The sequence below is a fragment of the Hippichthys cyanospilos genome, chromosome 6, assembly GCF_059441005.1.
Source record: "Hippichthys cyanospilos isolate Australia breed blue-spotted pipefish chromosome 6, RoL_Hcya_1.0, whole genome shotgun sequence".
Classification (NCBI taxonomy): domain Eukaryota; kingdom Metazoa; phylum Chordata; class Actinopteri; order Syngnathiformes; family Syngnathidae; genus Hippichthys; species Hippichthys cyanospilos.
This window is the reverse complement of record NC_142374.1, coordinates 20,591,589-20,609,973: the sequence shown is the minus strand read 5'-3', so window position 1 is coordinate 20,609,973 and position 18,385 is coordinate 20,591,589. Positions and strand designations below refer to the sequence as shown.

At 35.4% G+C, this 18,385-nt stretch overlaps 1 protein-coding gene across 6 annotated transcripts in view; it reads left to right on the top strand.

Annotated features, from left to right (window-relative positions):
* Positions 1-4,545: 4,545 nt before the first annotated feature.
* ppip5k1b (diphosphoinositol pentakisphosphate kinase 1b) overlaps positions 4,546-18,385 on the top strand; it is a 33,448-nt gene continuing 19,608 nt past the window's right edge. For all 6 annotated transcript variants that reach the window (XR_015865891.1, XM_088416993.1, XM_088416990.1 and 3 more), the window contains exons 1-10: positions 4,546-4,712; positions 10,608-10,953; positions 12,030-12,225; positions 13,055-13,145; positions 13,367-13,452; positions 14,162-14,316; positions 14,459-14,560; positions 14,643-14,804; positions 15,694-15,815; positions 17,687-17,788. Coding sequence is in view for 5 of the 6 variants with exons in the window: in XM_088416993.1 (XP_088273119.1) it covers positions 10,789-10,953; positions 12,030-12,225; positions 13,055-13,145; positions 13,367-13,452; positions 14,162-14,316; positions 14,459-14,560; positions 14,643-14,804; positions 15,694-15,815; positions 17,687-17,788 (1,181 nt within the window). In the remaining variant the exon portion in view is untranslated. The remainder of the gene's footprint in view (positions 4,713-10,607; positions 10,954-12,029; positions 12,226-13,054; positions 13,146-13,366; positions 13,453-14,161; positions 14,317-14,458; positions 14,561-14,642; positions 14,805-15,693; positions 15,816-17,686; positions 17,789-18,385) is intronic.

Sequence of the window (18,385 nt, the reverse complement as noted above, 5' to 3'; positions counted from 1 at the left end):
ACAATGTTGGACAAAAGTGTTTTTTTTTTTTCATCCAAAAGTCTCAGAAAACGTTATTTCAGTGTTGCGTTCATCGGCGCTCATTACAGTTTCAGTCAATAAACTATTTTAGCTTTTAAAAAATGTCTTTCAGGTACGAGGTTTTCCCTGTTTCATTCAATTTCTTCTGTCCGTCCCGTTTGAGTGGAGGCTTTTGGTCCGCTTCATTTTTCTATTCTCGGCGCATCTCTTTTAGCTGCCACATTCCGACGGATAAAAACGCGTTTCGTTGACCTTGGAGTTTTTCACACATAAACTACGTTTGCGTTTGCCCGCCTGTCTCACCTCAGCCCCTTCCGCCGCTGCTCATCACTTCACATTTGATTTCGTCCGTCCTTTTCCTAGACCGCTTATCTTTTATTGATTTAATAATTTTATTTATCCATAACTAGGATCTCCCTCATTTATTTAGACTGTATAAATATCAGACGTCAGATATGTCACATCTGTGGGTCCAGGATTAGAAAGACACACAACTTGTATTTACACACACGGATATAGACTTGAATATGCTAATTGTACTGGATGTAGACTTTGACTCCCTCTAATATCGTTTTGCACAGCAAATATTCTATTTTTATGGGTGCGGGGGTTGATTTGCACAACACTATCAAATCAATAGAAAACTATGCATCCTGTCATCATGATGTTGCTGGGTAATTTAATTTTAGAAGGCAAACTTTTCCTGAAGCAGTGCTTCTCATCTCCTCTGCGGGGGGGGGTGCAGAACACATAAGATTTTTACTGGGTTTTGGTAGGTATCAGTAAAACTGACGGACAGCACATGTTTTTTTTCAACTCGAGAGCAAATTAATTTGAACGTGAACAACTCCTTTGCAAAAGTGTGTATGGCTTTTCTTATTTTTATGCTTAATGCAAGCAGCTCTCTCACCTTTTTTTTCACCCACAAAATCTTTTTGCTGACAGGTGCATACTAGGTGGATTTTCTTTTTTCTACAGGATTATCGCCTGTTAAATAATTTAAAAAAAAAAGAAAAGTAAAATAAATTCGGTATGGCTCGGTAGTAGAGTGGTTGTCTCCCTACTGAGAGGCTGCGGGTTCAATCCTCCAACCGTCAAGACCATATCGAAGTGTCCTTGAGCAAGATGCCGAACTCCCAGTTGCTCCTGATGCTGCGTCATAAATGACTAGTTAGTGTAAAATGCTTTGAGTACCCAAGGTAGAAAAGCATTATACAAGTGGAAGTCCATTTACCAAGTCCAATTCAGTTGTAGTTTCTATTTTTTTCATCAACAATAATTATTGGTATAAGAAAAAAAAATCCTTGTTATATATCCACGTTTTTTTATGAAGTCCCATTTGTGACTTTAAACTGAAAATTCAGACTTCATTTTCAGAATCCTCACTATTAAAGTTCAAATGTTCATGTAGGCTTTCCCTGACATTTTTTGTCTGTGTTTTGAGCTGAAGTCTCAACATATTGCGCTCACGACGCAGCCCAACTAAAATCCTGTCACGTATGCGCTCATATACATAATACACTGAAATATGCATCGCATTTGCGTATATGAGCAATAATGATAAACGATATCCCTTGCTGGCCCTGATCATCATAAGACCTTCTTTCACTCAGTGCATCTCCTTCTCACGTCCGTGTTGACACAGTCTCTCGCAGTCGGTCAAGTGGGATGGCCGCCGCCTTCTCTTGAGCGGACGTGAATGGACGCTTTATGGCTGCGGCCCGATACCGCTCCGCTCCCTAAATTTAAAATCTACATAGCAGTACATGTGTGAGACACGCTGACAACTACGCTGACCGTGTCTCCTGAGGAATTTCAACCGACGACGGTCTCGCCTTACCCCCCCCCCCCCCCCCCCCCCCCCCCCCCCTCACAAAAATGTCCGGCTCCAACAAATATATGAAATGCTCTTTTAGGATGACTCGCTATGCCGGAGGTGTCCAAAGGACGGCCCGCGGGACCATTTGCGGTCCGCCGCATCATATCCTAAAAATACATTTTTTGACATGGCCCGCAGTGCTTTTTTAAAAAAAATCGCAAAAAAAAAAAAAATGATGGTAGGCAGCATTGAGAGTGAAAATAATCCTAATTTGCTTTTTGAACGTTAAAAAAAGGGAGCTTTCAAAATATCATTTTTTTTTAGATAGCTACATGATGCAGGTGAAGTGTAATTGATGTGTGTTTTTCATATATATAAATATATATATATATATATATATATATATATATTAGTGTCTTCCTGTTTGTATGCAGCTCTCATTGGGAAAAAGTTTAGACAACCATTTATATAACCCTTATATAACCCCTTGAACAATGTTAATATAATTAATAATTTAATAATATGAATTTATTATAATTTAAGATTGATATGATTATATAAAATTATCATTACCATTATTCCTTGGGCGTCAATCGCAAGTTGGTCAAACTTTGCCATCAAATAAGTTCATTTGCAAGCATTTAGGAATGAACACACGGTGCCATTTTGAACCGCTACCTGTTATGATGATCTATAGTCATTTTTAGCCACCTTGTGTTTTTTAATGTTTTTTGTTGGATTTTGCTATATCAGAAAACTAAGGTCTGGGGGCCATATGTGGCCCCTTAAACGTTTTAATCCGGCCCACTGAATTTGAAGGAATTAAGAGGAGTGTGATAATGTTACTGTATATTCCAATGCTTTCAAATAGTAATTCATCAGTAAAAAAAAAAACTATTTTTTTCATTTGATTTCAGTTATTGAAAGAGTCATTTTATCGGATAGTTGCTGTATTTTTGGACTATAAACCGCTCCAGTCCCAACTGAGGAAAAAAAAAAAAAGAGAGAGATGAGCCACACCGCACTAAAATCTGCATATTGCATAAAAATCTGCATCAGATCTGAGTTTGAGTGCATGGAGTTTTCATGTTCTCCTGGAAGATTGAATTGTAACTTCACTCAAGATAATTCGTTTGACTAATTTGTTTCAAATAAACCTGCCTCCTTCAAGCCAACAGTACGGCCCTCTTTTAGATTTTTTGCACTTTTTTCTCATGTGTTACATAATATTTAGTAATTCTCCCCCCCTCCCTACATGTTTGGATGCAGCGTAGGTGGCGATAAAGAGGGCGAACGTACGTTACCGGCTAGTTGAGAACACTGACTTCCTTATGTGGCGGCACAGACCGTCTCCTCATGCCCCTTTGCATTATGAGAGCAACAGTCATTCCCAACTTTCTTGACGGCGGGCCAGGCTCCCGTCGGCCGTACCGGCTCGTCTGGCTGGCGTGCGGGTATGCCGCTCAAGCCAAAATATCACATTTTGGATATCAATGTAAGGGATTGTGATGCCCTTCATACGCTTAACTACGCTATCTGAAAAGCGAGAGGCTTATGATCATGACAGTACTAAATATGAATTTAATAATTCATTGACAACTTATTGATTTTCAGACTATCTCGTCTTTTTTTTTTTTTTTAACAACAAATCAGTCTTTTAGAGACTTAAAATCTCAACTGTAAATATTCTCTTGAGTCCTGTATGGAAACAGACTGATTATCATTATCGAATCAAAAGGTATTTGCAAGCATCTGATTTTACTTCAAAATCAATTAACTTTTTCCCGATTTATTATGGACCAAACCAACATCTGTCATTAGAAAAAAATTCAATGTCTTTAGATTTGCTGTTAGAGTGCTTTACTTCATTTTTATTTTATATATATTTTTTGTGTTATTTATTTTTTTGTTTTAATTATTACTTTATGTATTATTATTATTTTTTTTATGTGTGTTTTTTTTTTTCTTTTGGGTGATATGTTTGCAGAAGGACTCCTACAACTTTTATGGTTCATGTAGCAACTCTTTCCTTGTACCATGCTTATATACATCTGTACTATTTGTAGTTTTTGTTAAAATATGGTAAAATCCAATAAAGTTCAAATCACAAAAAAAACCTTCAATGTCTAATAAAATAAAGTCATGTATTTCATAACATATATTAAAAAAATTCTGTATATATATATATATATATATATATATATATATATATACAGAATTGATGGCTAATAGTAACAATAATAAAATAGAATGATTATAATAAGAAGAATTGCTTTATTGTCATTGTACCACAAGGTGCAATGAAAAACAAAACAAGATAAGAATATGTTAAAATGTGGAGGTAGTTTATTTATTTTTTTAGGTGGACCTAGAAAGTGGGATTTCTTTTTTGAGTCTATATCAACAATAATAATAATAGCAACCTATCACCTTATTAATACAAACGTTTGAGGTTTTCTTTTCTTGCCAAATGCATGGTGGGCCTGTTATAGAAGGCGTGAGCCGCATCTGACTCACAGACCGTCGATTACCCACCGCGTTGATTGTCGCGTATGTTGAACCAGCACAGGCCGCTAGGTGGCAGCACCGTCGCGGTGACATCTGCGCTTTTCCCCCCCCGGCGGCGAGTTGCAAGAACCGGTGAAAAAGTGGTGTGGATCCGGAGGGTACTGACGGGGGTCAGCGGAGGGAGGAAGGAGGGGGAGAAGGGTGAGGATGTCCCGGTCAATTCGTGTGGCGGCGCTTGTTGGCGGTTAGCCTCCGTTGACCGGACGTGAACTTCTCGCCAGCTTCCCCTCGGGTCCACTACACTCGTTGGGGGGGGAACAAGGAAGTGGACGCGACGGGGAGACTTCGGACGACCTCAACGCGGGTAAGTGGCGCTCATTTGTACAAAACTCCCGTCGGCTGACCGCTGGGGGATTTGTGGGAAAATCGCCGCGAAGAACACGCCGCGCCGGCGTCAAAGAGCAGCGGACGTAAATCGGAGTCAGGAAGTTGTGTTGTGAACGCTTTAGTTCCCACGCTCATTCATTTTGACGCGAGCTACCGCAATCGACTTTGTATACCATGAATGGGACTTGAACAACAAAAAAATCTGCTCCTTTTAATCACCCTTGTGCTACTAAGTTCCATTTTTCATATTATGACATGTTACAACATGTGACCGCAATAATAAAGGGATTACTTCAAACCGATTTCAAGCGCTTACATTCGAGTACGCGCTCACAGATGCTCGCTGATGCCGTTGTTTTGGGATTGTGTCAAATTTGATGTCACTTAAGAACGTTCCATACCACTTTATTTCAGACCTACATCATATCGAGTAATCTGAGTAGTCACCGATACCAAGTACCGATACCACTAGTACTTTTGAATCACGTAATCCCCTGCAAATAAGAACAGTTCGAATTTTAAATCCAATCTGATTAATCACAACCGTCTATTCTTATTGTTTTTAATTTCTAGTTTGCGATCGTAAAGCTGCTCCAAAAGAGCGGTCAATACTAGTATCGGATACCACCGAACGAACTGATACCTTAAAATAAAGCAAGGTATCTCCCTAATACTGGTATTCATACTTGCCCATCCCTATAAATAATAACAGCCTTTCACTTAAAGAGAAAGTTTACAAAAATGTAAATAAAAACTGGTAATACATACATATCCATACAGTATATGTGAATAATACAAATTAACCGTGCAGTATTTTGTCCAATCCTTTGCCCTTTACCTCAAAGGTATTTCACGTCAAAGGGAAAGCATTGAAATAAGACACCAGGAAGCTGAAATTTCACCCAGATTGTGACAACATGTCACAGTTCAACATGGCATGACCACTTAACTATCAAACTTCCGGGAGTGTGGCATTTATTGGCTAAAATACTGCAAGAATAATGCGGAAGAAAATAATCGCAAATACCGCACAAGATTCAGTTGATTTGCTTGTAATTTGAGATTATGTACCTGTTTGCTGTTCACAATTACATTTTAAATAGTTCATAGTAAAACTATAGCGATGGCATCAGATACTAGTATTGGCCCCATACTAGCTAAAAACTAGAACAATAAAAGAATTCCATTTTTTTCATGCAATTTGAAGGAAAATGCTGTTGCAATTGTTTATGGGTTTATGTATCAAAACTTCTCGCGGTATTGAGATTACAGCACTGGTATCGTCTGAAAAAAAAAGTATTGAACATCCGTGGTTGGACGGAATACGTCGTTTTATCGTGTCCAGCAGTTTGTCGTAACTGCGTTTATTTTTCAGTGTTCTAAAAAGTTGAAGTGATCCTAAAATGTGCTAGATAAATTCTGTTAACGTTTGTTTTGCGCATTTCAGTCTGAAAGTACTTTTTATGTGAATGTTTATGAAGTAAATATATGCTCTAAATGTATATTTATAGAGATTTTTACATACGTATTTATATACACTATTTATCTGTGTAGCAGTATTAGTATAATTTAAAAAAACAAGAATACTAAAAATCGGTAGGAAATAAAGTATTTTTACTTTACTTCTTACTTACTTCTTACTACTTACTTTCAAACATAATACATTTTTTGTTGGTTTTATTTTCAATTTTATCTGTTATATATACAAACTATATTATTTATATATAGCATAGCTTCCAAACCTTTTCAATCGGTAAACATCTTTCCCCTTGTACCGCAAATTGTCGGAGATAAGCGAATATTTCCGTTTTCAGAATAAAAGCGGCCTTGCGCAGGATAAGCGGTGCGGCTAACGCGGGGAGGAATGGTTAGCGTTTTTCGTATCTTCGCTCGATGTCGATTAGAAGCCAGCGATCTTGTAAGTCGGCGTGACGGGACTCGTTGCTCTCATCTAATCAAGAATGTCATAAATTCAACTCGGCCTTCCTTCGACAGACCGTCTTAAAGGTCGAACACGCACGTACGACTTTTATAGGTCCGTTTTACGGCGCTTGTAAAAAGATGGTGTTTTTCTGCCGTTTTGTTCCGTTGGTGCGGTTGAAGTTTCTCGGATGACACTTCGGAAGCAATCGTCCGCTTTGAAACTTCACACCAGGCTCCGTTGCTGATGGCATCTCGTTATCTGGTTGATGTGTGAAAGCAGTTTGCTGGATTCCGTGTTAAAGGTAAAAATGGATGGTGGGGACGGAAGGTTTTTTTGTAGGGTGCTTTCATTTAGTTTTATTGCTCCTTTCTCACTTTTTTTTTTTTAATACCTTTTATTCTGTGGTCTTTATTTCGTTTTGATAGAGTCCCAAAGTTTTTTTTTTCTGTTTGGTTGTAGCTGATATCTTTTGGACAGATTCAAGGCCAGCGGCTTTAGACAGTGTTGCAGTTTTTGTCAGTATACAAAGTATGTGAAGGCACTTTAGGGCGCTGGTTCTGAACCTTTTTTTCAGTGGTGTACCCCCTTTGAAATATTTTTCAATTCATGTACCCCTTAACCACTTTTTTGGGATAAAAAAAAAAAGACTTAAAACGTGCCATCAGTGTCTAGTTTTTTAAACTTTAGACCCTTAAAACTTCATTTGTATTGGTCCACAAAAAATAGTCTACCTAAAATGTCCTCTTTTGGATCGTAGAAGAAATCTGTTATTGAAAGAAATAAGGTAAATATTAATAAATATTTTTGCAAAAAAAGTAATCAATATAAAGTGTCAAACCTATAAATAAATATTTGTCCACAGAAAAGTATTCAACCTAAAGTGTCCACTTTTGGGATCGTAGTAAAGATGTTCAGAAAAACAAAATCAATAACTTGACAGGTAACGAGTGGTGTCACATGACAAGTTGGGTGGAACTATTAGGGAGAGAATCGGGCTTTTTCCAAAAAAGAAATAGAATGACCTACTGAATATAAACTGTTGTTTTATGAACTTATATTTCCATGAAACAATTCATTCAACAATTATTTTGCGCAATAAAAATTTGGTGCAATATCTCCAATACGTTTTCTCCAATCATAATTGGCCATTATGATTTTAATCAAAGATATAAATCCAACAAACATATTTGAAGGATCTGATTAATTAAAAAAATAACGTGGAAAATATTCAGACAAAAATAACACAATTTCAAAACCAATTTTACCATAAAGTTAACTCTTTCAGGCTCAAATGCTGTCACAGCAAGTGTTTTCAAGTTAAGAGCAAATTAATTGAAACATGAAGCAAAACGTTTTATAAAGATGATTATTGTCAGCAATTAAGAATTTTTTTTTTGGTCGACAAGCCATAAATAAAACCGATTATGTTACACGGTGTTTAATAAAACAGATACAGAAATGTTCTGTCCCGAGTGCTCTTCAGCACCAGTTTGAGAAACTTAATGGCCAAAGACATCAAGTGGAACAACATGATGCTCGGTGCTATAACACAATTTATCTATCTGACTTCATGTTCTAATTAATTTCATTTTAATTTGAAAAGAAACACGTAGTGTCTTTCACAGAATTAAAAACATTTGATTAATTGAGGCCTTTTTCTTAATAAGCTTATTTGAGTTTTGTTCAGTACTCAAACTTCATGCCCACATTCCAAAAACATGCGTTAGGTGTCCACAATTGTAAATTTGAGTGTGAAAAATATTCAAAATATCTCAAATATTCTATCCTGGCTCTGCTGTGTCTATTTAACATGAACTTTTTGCAAGAACGAGGGAAACGTTTTGTGGTCACCTGGCTAATTCTGTCGTTGATTTTGCGGCGAAGCAGACAGGAAGTTGTATGCTATTTGCGTCTGAGCACGCAAGGAAAATATTCACGTTAAAAACAAGTTGTTTGGCGGACAGAACTTATGATAGTTTGTCATGATCCCAAACGCAGCATCATTAAAGCGGCGCCTTCTTCTCGGTATTTTTGTACACGTTTATCTCTGCCCGGCCCAGCCAAAAGTGTTCCCTCTTTAGTTTTAGTACCACTTGTCGGCACCTCAGAACTAAGTCGGGATGACTTATCTTTTGGTTAGCATAGCCGCTCTGTATAAATGTCCCCGGCCGCCTTGCCCAGTCGGGCCTCGGCTCCGGTCCCCAGGTCCCGTCCCGCGGTTATTTATAGGCGCCAAGGTCAGCCGGAGATTATTTGAGATATGTCACCGGAGAAATGGCGCGACGCGGGCAGACCTCCACCAAGGTTGGACTGTTAACAAGAGTGGGGGCGGGGAAGGGGACGGGTTGCGCCATCAGCAGGTGCGATCTTGGGCCAAAGTGAAATCGGATGACCCTGATGGGTTCTCACGGCACAATGGTTGAGAATCAGCAGGAAATAAAAAGTGCTGTCACGGAGTTGATGTTGCGCGGAGACTCCCATGCAGATCAAAGGCAGATTAACGCGTAAAAGTCACATGGTGCAAAATCCAGTTTCAGGTATTTTTTTTTCTTCTCACGTGCATTTCTCTAGTTCAGAGGTTCTGCGAGAATTGTGTTTTTGCCCTATTTTCCCCCTGAACTTCAAAAGTGTAATAAAAAAAAAAGTAACGCTAAAATCGAAAAAAAAAAACACTTTCATTTAATTAGATGAAAACAAATGATTTTCTACAAATCTAAATGCATCTTTACTGTACCTTATTCTGTATTTCGTGGCGGTAAAACAGTCGTTCACGTATTGTAGTTTACTTTTACACAACACTTGAACACAGTTTATTTGTAGTTTAAGATAAAAAAATCATTATGTAAAAACACTAAACTTAATACTAAAACTAATACAAATACTAACAAACGTGTTCGAAAAACTAATTAAAAGTAAATGAATAATAAATGGACTAAAAAATAGTATATATAGTATAAATAAAAAAAAGTATATATACTGTGTATATATATATATATATATATATATATATATATATATATATATATATATATAGTGAAAAAAAAATCAAAACTAAATGAATAATAAATTAACTAAAAAAATAGTATTTATAGTATAAATGAAAAATAAATTAAAAAAATATATATAATTTTTTAATTTTTTTTATTTTTTTATTTATGTGTATATATATATATATATATATATATATATATATATATATATATATATATATATATATATAGTGAAAAACTAATCAAAACTAAATGAATAATAAATGAACTAAAAAAAAGTATTTATAGTATAAATGAAAAATAAATAAAAAAATATATAATTTTTTAAGTTTTTTTTATTTACTTATGTATATATATATATATATATATATATATATATATATATATATATATATATATACATACATCGTGAAAAACTAATCAAAACTAAATGAATAATAAATCAACTAAAAAATAGTATTTATAGTATAAATAAAAAAATTTAAAAAAAAATATATATAAATATATATATATATATGTATATATATATATATATATATATATATATATATATATATATATATATATATATATATTTATAAAAAAAAAATTACGAAAAAAATAGTATACTATGTAAGTATATTAACTGTCAGTCACTATTTTCCAGTGACCCATATGTGTTATCAATTTTTATCTACAAATAGGGAATAGTTATATAATTATATCCAAACAAGCACATGAAACGCACATAAATAAGCGTTTTCTAGCTACGTTTTTTAGTGCGCTTTTCCGCAAATATTTGTATGGAGCAGTGGTTCTTTCACAGCGTCACGTTGTCAGTGACGCGTAACTTCTTGCTCCTTTTCTTCTCTTGCATAACTGAGATTCCCACACATTGATGGATGTGGCAACATTACTACCTTGCATAGAAAGGTTGCTTAACTGTTTGCCGTTACGCTTTTTGCTTTTCTGTCGCCAGGGCAAAAGAACAATGGTGTAAAGTTGATCCGGTGAGGAACCATGACATGTTGTCCTTCAGGGCCACAAGTCTTGAGTCTTGAGCATGACTTTCTAGAGTCCCAAGCCGGAGTTTCTACCTCTCCATTCCTGCTTCTCCGGCAATCACAACTTAACCAAGCCCTGGAAATGTCTCACCTGTGATGTCCGAATCCTGTGACGTACGGCGGCTGGACGCCGGGGACGGCCCGAGGCGGGGCAGCGCGGACTTTGCCGCCGAGGATGACCAGACCGACCTGCGGCCAATGGAGGCGGATGTTAAGATTGACGTTTTTCGAGAAGACATGGAGGAAGAAGATGATGAGTCAGTAAGTCAACGTCCCACTTCTGGTTGCATCTAGCTATAGTTTCCAACTTTCAACCATTTTGCTCCATGCTTCTCTTAATTTAAAAAGAAAATTGTAATTTTCCTTTTTCGGACTAAAATCATTCAGTGCCATGGATGAAAATTTTCGTCTTTTAAAATATTAATAACACTAATAGATGATAATAAAATTCTGGTCAAATATGTTTTTTTTATGTAGAGGAGCAGTCACCCTTGAGTAATGGTTACCTAATATAAGGCAATTGATCACTGTAGTGATAAATGTGACCATTGGATGGCAGTGTTTCCACACTTAATACAGCTATTATCTAAATGGAATTCAAAGTCAGGAATTGAAGTCAGTCTTTGAATGATACCCCCCATATTTACATAGACATAGCACACAATATTCTGTTGGCCTGGAAATGTGAGTGAAAATGCTAAAAATAGCCCTCTAGAGGTTTCCCTTTCCAATAACACTACTGAAAAAGCATTAAAGGACCTAAATAATGACAATTTCACACTCCTCACGGTTAATATATATGCATAGAAACTTAATTTGACACATTGGCGATTCAATTTCTTATTAATCATGAGTTTCATGTTATTGACATTTCTAGCCAGAAAGTGAAATGTCTCGTTTACTGAAGCTGCACCTTGCACCGTTTGGCTGCCACGCCCCCATTATGATGTCGTTTAATGCGAACGACCAAGAAACGTCCATCCGGCCAACATTTTGACGGGTCGCACATTGAATGGATTCAAAAACAGGCGCTTTACTGACATTAAAATGCTAAACAGTCGCGCTCACACGTTCTTTCCGCTCGCAGGTGACTAACATTGAATGGATTTTTGAAGGACCACTAACACACATTTTGCCCACCGGCATTTTTAACAGTAAAACGTTGTAACTAATAAATAAAACGTTGCTGTGCAAAATCTCTCCTCCTCAACTCCGAAACTAAACGACTTGGATAAGGTTGGCGTGTATTTACCCTTGCACTGGCGGTACGGGGAGCTACGAATTTCTTCCGTCATCATAAGCTCTTCTCAAGTCAAACTTGCCTTGCTTCCCGACAGCCGTCCGAGCGGCAGATTGTGGTGGGCATCTGCTGCATGATGAAGAAGTCCAAGTCCAAGCCCATGACGCACATCCTGGAGCGCCTGTGCAAGTTTGACTACATCGAGGTGGTCATCTTTCCCGAGGACGTCATCCTTGAGGAACCTGTGGACAAATGGCCGCTGTGCGATTGCCTCATCTCCTTTCACTCCAAAGGTAACGTTTGCATGAGTAATACACGCTGTATTACGATATTATTATTGTTACGTACCTTATTACTCCCTCGCTCATCGTTGTATTTACGTTTCCAAAAATACCTGGAATATGTAAAAGCCGGAATTTTTTTTTTTTCTTAGTTGTATATGATCGATCTTGAATACCGTTTTTTTTTTTTTCCAGACCGATAATAGTCTAAGTACTCAAATCTAGAGTAGTCATAAATACTGCTGGTACTTTTAATCCACAAATTTACCCCTCAAAAACAATGAAACTTTCTATTCCATCGTAACATGTAACATGTTTAGACCTTTGATACTCTACCACAAAATGCTCACATTAAGTGCGTATTTAAATTTATATATTAAAATCAATGTATTAATTACTTGAAACACTTACTGCACATGGCATGATAAAGAATTTTATAAGAGGCATTCATGGACACAGGAGAATTTCTGGCTCCGCCTCTGAATACCATAAAAAAAATACTCCTTTGATTTTTTTATTAGCAAAAAATATTACATTAAATGTTAAATATTACACCTAAATGAATTTGGAACTTACTTACGGAAGTTATTTTCTCAAACATAGCCAATTATTCTAATAAAGGAATTGGATAAAAGTTGAAATAGTCATCACTGCGCTTGTGTTTGAGTCACATTTTTTTATCATGAGGGTGATGAGAATTTTTCTACTCCCATAAAATGTTATTATTATTGCATGTACGCATTGCAAACACACCAGTAATATGCTTGTATAACAAAATGCGAAAGATGTCAGTAGAAAAATATTGTGATTTTTTTTTTTTTTGCGCGTTTGTATCGTGCAGGTTTCCCACTGGACAAAGCTGTGGAATACGCTAAACTCAGGAATCCACTGCTCATCAATGACCTCAACATGCAGTATTTTATTCAGGACAGGTACAAAGGCGCATGGACAGAAAGACAAATGCAAAATCTGAATCTACTCTGTAGCTCAATTTCCTTTAAAAATCTGGACCAATAGTAGTGGTTCACATACAAGCTAACATGGGGACATTTTTCCAATCAGTGTCCATTCAAAATGGAATTTTGTTCAGCAAACAATCTGGGGTGTAAGTCCGCATTTTTGGGTGGAACTTGTTCTTTGATGGTTACGGCAGGAGGGAAGTGTACCGCATCCTTCAAGAAGAGGGCATTGACCTACCTCGATATGGCGTGCTCAAGCGAGACCCAGACAATCCTGAAGGTAAGCACTTTTGGATGGCAAAAAAAGACTTCTGCACCATTCATATCTGATTTATTAACGTTAGGAACCCTGTTTGTACTTTATCTCCAAGCTTTTTTTATACGGCAACTACAGGAAATAGATTGTGTAACACAGTCTGTTTTAATTAGTGGAAAATTGTTTCACTCATGACAATGTGCATTTGTGTAAAACTTAACAAAATAAAGGCATACAACTGGTGATGTCACAATCTCCATCACGCGATCGGAAATCGGGGTTTATGACTTCATTGTCGGATAATCGGAATCTGGAGTAAACTACTATTGGGTAGTTATAGTTTTCTGATTGTATTCACATATTTAGTTTACTTTTATGGCCTACAAAACATTCTATAGGTATACAAATATTGCGGGAAAAAATGATTTACATAAGGCTTTGTGTTCAAATAAATAAATAATTGGGGGGGAGGGCTATTTTTGCTCCTTAATGCATTACTGAAGTATCAAATCGCGACTCAGTATTGGAACGTACCCAAAATTAGGACATCTCTACATGCAACATTTTGCAAAGGAGTCACTGCAACGCAATTTAACACTGGGTTCCTTCATTTTCCTGTCAATTTGCTCTCAATTTGAAAAGAAAAATACACTCTTCCTGTCACATCATTAAAGCAAGTTCCGTTAGATTTGAGAAGCACTAGATTAGAGCATGCATTCCAAACGGCTTTCAGAGTGCAACCTGGTGGAGGGGGAGGACCACGTGGAGGTGAACGGGGAGGTGTTCCCCAAACCCTTTGTGGAGAAGCCCGTGTGTGCCGAGGACCACAACGTCTACATCTACTACCCGACGTCAGCGGGTGGCGGCAGCCAGAGGCTTTTTAGAAAGGTAAACCAAAAACGACACGTCGCAGATCCGGTTAAACCCGTCGGAACATTTTTGGAAGAAGTACTCAGAATTAATTAGTGTGGAATAGGCTCGGAAAATGATTATTAGATTTCCGGTTTCTCTATTTCCCTGCTGCTTTAAGATTGGAAGTCGTAGCAGCGTTTACTCCCCAGAGAGCAGCGTTCGCAAGATGGGCTCGTACATCTACGAGGAGTTCATGCCCACGGATGGTACGGATGTGAAGGTACCGTAGCTTTTCATGTCAAGCGCTTGTGGCTTTTTGACTGCGTGCAGAAATAATTCCATCCGTGTTTCGCGGTCGCTAGGTGTACACAGTTGGTCCGGATTACGCCCACGCGGAGGCCCGGAAGTCCCCGGCGCTGGACGGGAAAGTGGAGCGAGACAGCGAAGGCAAGGAGATCCGATACCCCGTCATGCTGACCGCCATGGAGAAGCTGGTTGCCCGCAAGGTCTGCCTGGCCTTCAAGGTAAGCCACAAAGGCACAAAAAGGTTAGATTTTTTTTTTTTAACCATTGACATTCAATCCCAAAGAGGTATTTTTATGTTTTTTAAGAGTCCAGACAATCTCAGGTACTGAATGAATTAAGTATTAAAGTAATCAAATATGTCAGATGATTAAGTACTCAAGTAATTGATTGCATCAGGTAGTTAAGAGCCAATCAATTAATTTATGTTATTAAATACCACAGTAAACAATTTAAGTACTAAAGACATTCAATCCCAAGTACTTATATAGTGTTTGGCTAAAGAAGGGTCTAAAAAAGTTTGGTATTAAATGAATTAAGTACTAAAGTACTTAAATTGATTATTTTAGGTAATCAAGTACTCAAGTAATTTATTAGTTGATTACGTCATCAGTTACTTCATGGAATTAAATGCTAACTTAATCGATTGTTTTGTAGTAAAGTAAACAATTTTAGTAATGAAATACTAGGTCATTCAAGCCTTGGTACTTTTACTTTTTTTTTTCCTCAAATGTGTTGATAAAGGAAGGTCCATATATGATTGGTACTACCGGTAAATAAATAAATACTAAAGTAATTGATTACTTTATCATATGTACTAATGTAATCAAGTGCTTTAGTACTTCAGTACCTCAAATAATAAAGTAATTTATTACTTTAGTACTTTAATCCCTCAAGTACTTAAGTAATTTATTTTTCAGTTCATTTTCTAGATTCTTTTGTCTCTTAAAAAAAAAAAAACGCAAAAATACTGTATGTATTTGGGATTGAATGATTTAAAGATAGGAAGATAACGGATTGATAGTGATGCATGAGAATTTTTGTGACGTGACACGACATCATCTTGTCTGCTTCTCTAACCGCTCGTCACCCGTGTTGTGCGCTTGTAAGCAAACGGTGTGCGGCTTCGACTTGCTGCGAGCCAACGGCCACTCGTTTGTCTGCGACGTCAACGGCTTCAGCTTCGTCAAAAACTCCATGAAGTATTACGACGACTGCGCCAAGGTGCTCGGGTAAGTCTGGCCAACGCTCCAAAACACACCGCGTCATTTTACACTCAAATCTCTCTGCTTGACAAATCAAAACAAATGCGGTCATTGGCAATAAATTCTCAACCGACCGAGTCTTTGGCACAGTAAGGACTGTATTGATTTTTATAATTCATGTGCTAATAAAGTGATTTTTTTTTTATTATGCTGGGCAAAATGGCCCCAGAAAAATCAAATTACTTTTTTTTAATGCTTTGTTTTAGTTTAATTTCATTATGAGTTAGAGCATTACTTTTTTTCTCTTAATACAGTATATGGCATATTTATTGCGTAAACTTGCGCTCTGTGATAATGGTGCAATAATAAAATATTTTTTGTTTATTTTATATTTATATTATGTGTGTGTGTATATATATATATATATATATATATATATATATATATATATATATATATATATATATATATATATATATATATATATATATATATATATTTTGTTATTTTGCAAAGATTTATTTTTTATCTTAAAATAGTAATTGCGTGTGTATATATATATATATATATATGTATATATATATTGTTATTTTGCAAGGATTTATTTTTTATCTTAAAATAGTAATTGCGTGTATATATATATATATATATATATATATATATATATATATATATATATATTTTGTTATTTTGCAAAGATTTATTTTTTATCTTAAAATAGTAATTGCGTGTGTATATATATATATATATATATATATATATATATATATATATATATATATATATATATATATATATATTGTTATTTTGCAAGGATTTATTTTTTATCTTAAAATAGTAATTGCGTGTATATATATATATATATATATATATATATATATATATATATATATATATATATATATATATATATATATATATATATATATATATATATATATATATATATATATATATATATATATATATAACTATTTTAAGATAAAAAAGAAATCTTTTGCAAAATAACAAAATAAATGTAGAAACAACAATAATGTATACTGATTTTAAATCATTTTTAACATATACTTAAAATTAGCTTAAGATTAGCGTAACTTCCTTAAATGCCACAATTAGGTAGTTAGTAGCTATTGTAAATAGAGGTGCAACTAATTGATTTTCAATTAATCGCTAATCATTTTTGATAATTGAATGAATCGTTTTGGTACGTTTGTAATTGAAAATTGTCCAAATGCCCACGTATCTTCTCAACTAATCTTTGTGCTGAATCAAAATAAAACATTTGCTTTTACTTTGGTTAAAAACAAAAAATTTATTTACAAAATAATTGACGGATTATTTTTCAAAATAATCAGTTAAAATGATGAATCAATCCACTTATTCATTTTATTTCTTAGCACTACGATGTTGTACATATCCATGTTTATGTTCCAAGGAGATCCATTTTATTTTATTTTGAACCCTTACTCATATTAACGTCACAGCCTGCCACCTCGTAAATGTGGAAAAAAACAAAATAAAATTGAATTACCATTTATATTTTGCCCAGCTCTCTTTTTTTACCACCTCGCTCTTACGGCACCTGATATCAAAGGTGCCAAGTGCAATTTTTTTGCCAGCTTTGCAGCAAGTGTCATAATTCATTCGCATATTCCCGCCGACAGCTTTACAGCTTCGCTCGCTTTCGATTTATCACGCCGTCCCTCCAAGCGCACTCAGAAACGTAACAACAACATCCACGGTAACCGCCACACGTGTATACAAAATCCCTTCAGTGCTTAACAAATCATTCCTTGGCAACCCAAAAACAAACGTGCGCAAATTCAAGTCTAATTAGCTGACAGCTGTCTGTTGCTATTCAGTAATTTTTTTTTTTTTTTTCTTTTTCGCCTCCATAGGAACATGGTGATGAGAGAGTTGGCCCCGCAGTTCCACATTCCCTGGTCCATCCCGATGGAAGCCGAAGACATCCCCATTGTGCCGACCACCTCGGGGACCATGTAAATTATATAGAAATACATATGCAGGAAAGGGGAATTATTACTAACTAACATACTGTACATCTCTTTGTCTGAAATATCTGAAATAACACCTTTTCAATTTTTTTTAACAATTATTTATGCTCCCATAAAAACCTCATAAATGTCACGAGATATATATATATATATATATATATATATATATATATATATATATATATATATATATATATATATATATATATGGTATTATTGAATATTTAATTTATTATATTAAAATATTTATACACATATTCAATATTTTATATATTATTATGTATTTAAAATGTTATTATCAAAATATATTTATATATATATATATATATATATATATATATATATATATATATATATATATATATATATATATATATATACCAATTCATTATTATTCATTAATTTTTAATGGGGTGACAGTGAATAAGTTAGTGCCTTTACTAACTTATCCACTGGCAGCAATATGAAACAAAAATAGATTTTGATTGGGCTGGGAATAAATGAGTTTTTGTAAATTAGCTGAATTATGAATCATGAAGAAATTGTTTTCAAATTGGATGGCATGAAGGCACTCCAGGATAT